The sequence below is a fragment of the Halichondria panicea genome, chromosome 10 (assembly GCF_963675165.1).
Source record: "Halichondria panicea chromosome 10, odHalPani1.1, whole genome shotgun sequence".
Classification (NCBI taxonomy): domain Eukaryota; kingdom Metazoa; phylum Porifera; class Demospongiae; order Suberitida; family Halichondriidae; genus Halichondria; species Halichondria panicea.
In genome coordinates this window covers 4,240,744-4,248,910 of record NC_087386.1, presented here as the reverse complement: position 1 = coordinate 4,248,910, position 8,167 = coordinate 4,240,744, and the positions used below count along the sequence as shown (strand labels likewise).

Here is an 8,167-nt window from a genome sequence, read left to right as displayed (position 1 = left end):
GCCTCCTTTGCGGCCTGGGATCGAGGCTAACCGTGGCAAGGAATCGGGGCTTTGAAGCAAATTAAAGACCATAAAGAAAAGAACAGACGTTTTAGCGAAGTCAGCAAAAAAAATGGCCTCAACTGGTGATCAACTCTCACAAGAAGTGACCTGCCGGCAATGCCACAAGCTCTACATTGACCCCAAGCTTCTTCCATGTCTGCATGTATTCTGTAGGACCTGTCTAACTACTAGAGATGGTCCCAGAGACAAGGAGGGTCTCAAGTTTCAAGTGGACTGTCCCCTCTGCTCTGAAGTCACTGAGGTGAGAACAGATCCATAGAACATTTAGTTTATGGATTTGGATCAACTGGCACGTCATATTTACATCATCGATGTGGATTATCGTGGCGTTTCCACATCCAGTGGTAGCTGTACGAGCCAGTTAATTGATCCCAGCTCAATATCATTGTTTTGTCTATTTTTAGATTGGCATGTGATCATTGTGTGGGTTAAATGAAGTTATTGCTTTTGCATTCACTCAAGATGGCTACCCATTTCACAGTTTTGACCTTAATTGGTATTAGCAGGGTTTCATCTAATGGGGGAAGGGGTGAACCCTTCCCCCCAAATATTTTGTAGAATAATAAGATCATCATATTTACTGTCACATGATGTGCAATATGTAACTACATCTACTGTGATGCACTAGCATGTAATAGGGTGTGTGGTCAAACATTTTGCGTCGTGTTTCCGCGCCCCTAAACCTTCCCCCCAAACATTTAATCCTAGATGAAACCCTACGTGTAGCTATTGTTTTATTTTCCCAACGTCATGTATAACTTTTGTTGCACATAGTTCTCTTACATATCTGTAGTCTACTTATTAGCTATAGCTTGGCTTGTACAAGCATTATCATCAAACATTGAAGTGTCATACATGTAGATGATCTCCCCCTCACAGCTTCCGAAAAATGGCCTGGACAGTCTTCCCAATGCCCACTTCAAGCAGCGGATGGCTCGACTCCACTCGATAGCATCAACCACTGACGGCAAAGGGCGTGTGGAATGTGACCAATGCCACAAGATCGATTCCCGAGCCACGTCCTGCTGCTCCACATGTGGACTGATATGCTCGGCCTGTCTTGAAAGTCATCGTGTCATGAAAAATCTCTCGAATCACAAAACTTCTCCATTACAGGGAGCAAAGAAGGATTATCTAATCGAATCACTGAAATCGGCGGATGACGTTATTTCAATGAAGTGCGAGAAACATAGCGAAGAACAGTTGAAAATGTATTGTAAAACGTGCAGGAAATTGATTTGCTCCAGGTGTATGATTGACGGTCACAAGCAGCCTAATCATGATGTCGATGAAGTCTCGAAATCTGCTCTGGTAAAGAGGGAGGAGTTACAAAGGAGCGTGGACTTGGCCAAAAAGACTCAGCTCGTGCTTTCCGATAGAGTCAATTTGTCACAACTTTCTCATGAATCACTGTCACAGCAGCGAGAGGATTTAAAGAAAACAGTCTTTACCAACTTTCAGCTACTCCAGGAGCAACTTCACACTCTGAAAACAAAATTCCTAAGTGAAATCGATACCACTTATGACAACCAGCTGGCAAAAACATCAAAAGAAATCGAATCATCTACTGTAGAAGCCGAGGAAGCTGGCCACCTTGTGAAGATGGGGGAGCAGGCTCTTGTACACACAAGCGACCTTGAGCTATTGGCACTCAAACGATACATGAACACTCGTCTCAAAGAGATGTCTTCAAAGAGGCCATCAACAGCTGAAGCCTGTGTTTCGGTTGACCTCCCTACAGCTTTGTCGGCTGATTTGATGCAACTTGTCCTGGCTCACATACAGCATAACATGTCTCCAAGCTTTGAGGCATCACATGCGTCTGGTGCTGGGATCAAAAAAGCCAAGGTTGGTGAACAAGCTACCTTTGTCATCCACTCTTTAACCGATGCGGGAGAACCATGCATCGAGAAACAATCTGTTCAAGTTGAGATAACTGTTGCTCGCATACAAGAGAAAGTTCCAGTCAAGATGTCTCACGGTAAAAAGATAGGTACATATGAAGTCGAATACTGTCCAAAATCGAAAGGAGAGCACAAGATATCGATTCGGATTGAGGGCAATGAAATCAGTCGATCTCCGTATTCTGTGGCTGCTAGAGGACCGATTGGACCATGGCAGCTGACACTGAAAATTGATCAGCAGGAGTGGCCTTGGGGTGTGGCTTGTGATACGAATCGAGAAATTTATGTTACGAGGAATTACCATCACATGATTGCCGTGTTTAACCAGGAGGGCAAATACTTGCGCAAAATTGGGCTGAAAGGTCAAAACCTGGGTGGTCTCTGGCACCCAACTGGTATTGCTGTTGACAACGATGGAAACATTTACGTTGCCGATGGAAAGGAAAATGGTCGTCTACAGAAGTTCACAAAGAATGGACAACCCATTGCTGTGTATTCAAAGTTGCGAAATCCTCAGGGTGTGCTTTTGAACAAGAAACAAGACAGCGTTTACGTGTGTGATAGGGGTCACCAGGCCGTTGTTTTGTTGGACACTAATCTGGATGAGATACGAGTTTTCGGAGAGCTAGACCACTATTCGCAGTTAGACGGTTTTGAGAACGTGTCAGGCCACCTTATTGCCCCTCATTCGATTACTGAATCCGAAAATGGCTCCATTTTTGTATCTGACTTGCACAACATTCACATTTTCAATAGCAAAGGGGACCATCTGAGAAAAATTGAGAATCGAGGCCGCAGTGGATTTTCTCCAGGCGGAATAGCTATTGACGGTGACCTTCTCTATGTGTGCGATATGAACAAAAACTGTTTGCTGGTTTTCACAACAGATGGTGATTTTGTCGATACAAAGGGACGTTCTGGAAAGCTCCCTGGGCAGTTTAACACTCCAACCAGCCTGACTGTGGACAATGATGGCTATCTCTATGTGACTGACTTTTCAAACCATAGAGTGCAGATATTTTAGTATTAATGCTTAGCATATTATTTTCATTGAGGTTTTGTGTGCAAGGTGTGACTGTAATAATTTAATAGAGTGAGTTCATACCAGACAATTAATTTTACATCGATCTGCTAAAATTTTGTAGGATAGAGGTTTTCAATTGATAAAATCCAATATTACAGTGGAACTCCTCTATAACGGACACCTTTGGGGAACAATGTTTTGGATACAGAGGTGGCCTCATGGCATGTTGAGAGGTTGTTTTTGTATATACACAAACTGTTCATTTGGGACCTGGCCGTTATATATAGCAACTGGCCTTTATTCGGAGGTGGTTGTTATACATTTGTACACTTATGCAGCACCCATTCAATGTAATTATATGCACAGACATCATATACGTGTGCATGCTGATGGAGTGAAATTTTTGTATTTTGAAGCTTAGAAAAGAGTAATAATATTTTGTGAAGAGTTTTTTGACAAAATTTCCGATAAGATTATCAAAATTTAATTGACAAACCACAAGGCACATTTCAAAACAGTTCACTACTTCTTTTTGGACACACCCACAGTACGACCTCTTCTTCCTGTCGTCTTTGTGTGCTGACCACGCACACGGACACTGCGAGGGGAAAAGGGCACAAGAGTGAATTCAGCAGTATTTTAGGTGCAATCTAAAAATAGTCACAACAAGACGTCGTCATTTTGTGTTTAGGCCTCATAAAATTCTAAAAGCAATCCCATAAAATATGCCCAAGCAGGCCAGGTCACTCACCCCCAGTAATGCCTGAGCCCTCTGTGAGCACGGATTTTCTTGAGTCTCTCGAGATCCTCTCTCAGTTTGTGCTCCAGCTGATTGGCCAAGATCTGGGAGTACTTGCCATCGCGATGGTCTTTCTGTCTGTTTAGGAACCAGTCGGGAATCTTGTACTGCCGTGGGTTCTGCATGATTGTCACCACCCTCTCAATCTGTGTAAGGAGGGAAAAAGGGGATTGCAAAGCACGAGTACACAAGTAATGAATAACAACAGGACAGTACTCAAGATTACAATTATAATCGAGACGGTATTAAAATTAAGAGAAGTTCTGGACCATAAACTTTGAGTAAGTTGAAGGTTTACAATGCACTTCACCTTCTAAATCAGTGGTATGCTTCATTAAATTATATATTGCCAAGTCTCGCCAAATTAATGGTCTACTGTAGTCGTTCTAGTTATAGAACCACCCTAATACAAGCACCCACTGTGGAATTCAATTTTTTTCCTCTACTTATTTTTTTGTGGTGCTTAGAACGTACATGGCACCGCATGCTTCCATGGCCTCAAGATGTTCTTTAAAGCAGTAAACATACAGAAGGAATTCAGGTGGTCATTGCTTACTAGCCTTATACTACTATACTAGGTAGTAGGACCACCGCTAAATAGATCTTGAGACTTAGAGGCCAGTTCTTCAAGCTGAGTTTGAGCTTTGTTAAGCCACACCTATAACTTTTCCCTCTATTGGTAAGAACCATTTGGATTGAACCATCCTTTACATATCACCATTTCCAATTTACAGGTGCTATAAATACGGAAGTTAATGACATCCCATGGAATAATAACTCAATGATTTTAATATACCACCTAGAGATAGCGTTGACCATATAATCACCATACCTCCTCATCAGAGAGCTCTCCAGCACGTTTGGTCATATCGATATCGGCTTTCTTCAGGACAAGGTTGGCATAACGTCTTCCCACACCCTAAATGTCAATCGAATAATAACGCATACTTTTGGGGGTTCTATAAGGAGTATCCAATAGTGCAAAAGTACCTTGATTGCAGTGAGGCCGAACATGATCTTCTGATGACCATCAATGTTGGTGTTCAGCACACGCAAGATGTGCTGAAACTTGTCTGGAATTATCATCGCCTGTGAACAAATGAACACATACCTTTAGCTATTGAATAACTTCAGAGTCATATACAGTTACAGTACGCAAGATGCAAGACGATTACAAACACTACCACGACCACATGGACTCACCATTTTTTCCAAGCTGTAAAAAGAAGGGGCGTGTCTTACGCATGCGCAATAAGTCCAGGAAGTTCAGTCAAGAAAAAGTGGTCACAAGTTAAGTTTATAATAAAATTATCAGCCAAAAAGAAAATGGAAGGTTTTGAGGAAGATCCAGCGGCTGCCTTTTTGGCCAGGGAGCAGGACGAGTTAGCAGGCATCGCTGCCGACACCCTGGGTATGGAAACCAGCACGACAAGGGCAGAGGTATGAGTGTATAGAGAGTAAAAGCTAAAAAGGCTAAAATCTGGTGTGAGCTTGTTTAAACCAGTTGTTTTTGACTCATAGGATGGGCAACCTCCAGAACAGCCAGAACAGCTAGACTTCTTCTCAACAGTAAGTCGGTACACTGTTGAACTATCGAGAACACCTTGCTTGTTTACTACTACATGTATATAATATACTACTGTGTGTCGAATCTTTAATTTACAGTATTGATGTCACATGATAGCTGTAGAATGCATGATAATTATAATATTATACCGTATATTAAAGCTCTTTATAAGGCGCCCCTCTAAAGATGCGCCATGAAGCCTCCAAAGTAATTTTTGAAATTCCAAATGGAGCTCCACCACGTGTGAGTAATTATTTGTAGACGGCGCGTTGGTAAATAGAGCAAACAGATCACAGAATTCTTCCTTCCACATATGCCAGCCTCGAAACTAATTTTCCAACCCCTAATAGAGCCACCTTTACCAACGTAATTATTTTAATGTGGCGCCTTAAATAGAGCTTATACAGTAAACAGAAAAGTATCGTTTTTTCCTTAAGTTACGTGGTTATTCGTTCCCTAAACATGCGTTATGTGAATGTCCTAATACTACACACTGTAAAACGATAGGATCGTTAAGTACTGTAGTCTCTGTGTACATACAATGATGTAATCCTTTTCTTCCCTTTCTCCAGGAGCCTGAGATACCATCAGGCTCAGAGTATGAGCAGCCTGCCCCTCAGGACTCGTACTCGGCTCCTCAAGACTTTTACTCCGGCTCTCAGGACCCTTACTCTGCAGTCTCAAACATGGACACAGTCACTGCTGTACCTGAGTGCATAAAGTAAGCTAAAGTAAAATACGGTTTTGCACACACACGTACAACTGTATTAGGTACCGTAGTACGTATGCGTGTATAATGTGTACATGGCAAAAAAGTACTCACGGGAAATTGTTGTTGAAAATGTCTCTAGTACGAGTCTTTGCAGTTGATACAAGTCAGGCTAATGATCATTCCCTAGTATAAATATAATAATTATTATATACATGTACTTAAGGGTCATTATTACTCAGTGTAGAACAACGATTTAGAATACATTGTTTATGTTCCAGGTTGCACCGTAAGCCAAGCTATGGTAGTGATTGTGACCAATAGCTTGTTAGTATAAGTGGTGCTTACAATAGTCTGTGTGATAACTACCTGCTCTTGTGATCTGAATCGAGTGACAGGCTTTAAGTAAGACAATACTTCAGTACAGCTTTATGTGCTAACTAGCATGCGGAGATTTTTAGTGTTATTACGGTGTGCATATTATAATGGATTTGGTATGGATAGTTGTGTTCTCTCTTGCTCTCATAAATTATAGTTGATCTTTGCATGCTCCTATCGTGTAAAAAAAAAAGAGGCTGGGTCACAGGTATACAGAATAAGGGCTGGTACCTCCTCTTGTTTTGTTTTGAAACGTACGTGTCTTTCCCCTCTACAGGCAATGGCGTGAGGAGCAAGAACAGCGTCTCTCCGAGAAGGACACAGAAGAGACCAATGCTCTAGAGGAGCTGCAAAACCAGGCCAAGACTGAACTGGAGGAGTGGTACAACAGACACGAAGAGCAGCTCAACCAGACCAAGGGTCTCAATAGGTATAATATTAAAGGAGAGTAGCAGTGCAGAGCGGAAGCATTCATTATTGTCTTGTTTCTTCCAAAGAATTAGTGTATACTTTTGAATAGTGACAGTTAAAATCTGGGCTAAATAAGTAGGCTTCTCTGCGTATAGAAATTGATTGTTCCTTGCATGTACGCTATAGAACGTACATAATTATTATTCCTCAGTGCACTTGCACAAGCCAAGGATAAATCGAGATTTTACTGTAGTCAGTGCTGTGTGTCTGTCTGTGTAGACTGTCATAGCTGCTCTACCGGTGCAATGCAGGTGCAGCTTCAAGTAATAGCTTCTATAGGCTTTAAGCCACTTTCTTGGATTTTACACAACTAAAGCTTTGTTCTCGAATTGTCATTGTGCAGTTTTTTCCGAGTCATGCATAGCAAGATCTATTGCTATTTTTCTTAGTGGTTAGCTTTGCAGCTTTGCAGTAGAACGCAGCTGCCAGAGTGAGAAATGAGCTGCAAAAGTTATGACACGCAGCCATTGCATTAATGTTGCACTTCCTACTTAGTCTACCGCGTGATGAACTTTGGACCTTTTTAACAACAATCGTGGTTGATCATTTCCCACTCTTTTTGCATTTCCTGCATGCAAACTAAACATTCATGTTGCAACTTCATTCCTAGTTTCCACCGAGGCATCAGCACCCCATAATTATATATAAGCTTTCAAAATACTATTCCCCTCCAGACAAGCAGAGAATGTGTTTATTGAGGAGAGAGACGAAGACGTGCCTGGTCATGAGTGGGAGAGGGTGGCCCGTCTTTGTGACTTCAGCTCTAAGACAAGCAAGAACACCAAAGACGTCTCCCGTATGAGGTCCATCTTCCTTCAGCTCAAGCAGACCCCTCTAGTTAGAGAGTAACTGGCATATAACGTTCTGGGGAGTTAGTGCAATAGTCTGTCTCTAGATTGTATTAGGCGTTTTGTTGGAGAGTTTTTACTGTATCTGTGATCACTGTGTTCAGTGAGGGTATGTATAATTATGAATATTATTATGGCATCATTATTGAAACTCCATAGAGTTGGTGAATAAGCCATTTTGAGCGAATTGGGAAGCCATCAAACATTTTTCATGATTATACCTCAGGAGCATCATCCATGAATACATCCACAGGAGGCTGGAACCCTTCACTTTAGCAAAGTCACTAATCAGTTTTCTCTGATTTTATCTTACAGCTACTACTTTAATTTTCTAGTTTAAGTGTTAGTGTAAAACAGGAGTGTCTAATACGCGGATCCCCTCATGTGCTCCTGATACATGTATA

At 41.7% G+C, this 8,167-nt stretch overlaps 3 protein-coding genes across 3 annotated transcripts; 2 read left to right on the top strand and 1 right to left on the bottom strand.

The window, feature by feature from the left end:
* The first annotated feature begins 72 nt into the window (after nt 1-72).
* LOC135342987 (E3 ubiquitin-protein ligase TRIM71-like) lies at nt 73-3,094 on the top strand. The gene is made up of 2 exons (XM_064539891.1): nt 73-304; nt 943-3,094. The coding sequence occupies exons 1-2, from the start codon at nt 113-115 to the stop codon at nt 2,989-2,991; spliced, it is 2,241 nt and encodes a 746-aa protein (XP_064395961.1). The 5' UTR covers nt 73-112; the 3' UTR covers nt 2,992-3,094.
* Nucleotides 3,095-3,408: 314 nt separating this feature from the next.
* Nucleotides 3,409-5,047, bottom strand: LOC135342999 (small ribosomal subunit protein uS13). The gene is made up of 5 exons (XM_064539903.1): nt 4,994-5,047; nt 4,781-4,879; nt 4,623-4,709; nt 3,743-3,936; nt 3,409-3,589 (listed from the first exon to the last, which is right to left on the bottom strand). The coding sequence occupies exons 1-5, from the start codon at nt 4,994-4,996 to the stop codon at nt 3,514-3,516; spliced, it is 459 nt and encodes a 152-aa protein (XP_064395973.1). The 5' UTR covers nt 4,997-5,047; the 3' UTR covers nt 3,409-3,513.
* Nucleotides 5,048-5,051: 4 nt separating this feature from the next.
* LOC135342998 (clathrin light chain A-like) lies at nt 5,052-7,902 on the top strand. The gene is made up of 5 exons (XM_064539902.1): nt 5,052-5,230; nt 5,312-5,359; nt 5,930-6,078; nt 6,722-6,874; nt 7,590-7,902. Exons 1-5 carry the CDS (start codon nt 5,117-5,119, stop codon nt 7,762-7,764), a joined length of 639 nt encoding a protein of 212 aa, XP_064395972.1. The 5' UTR covers nt 5,052-5,116; the 3' UTR covers nt 7,765-7,902.
* Nucleotides 7,903-8,167: the final 265 nt, after the last annotated feature.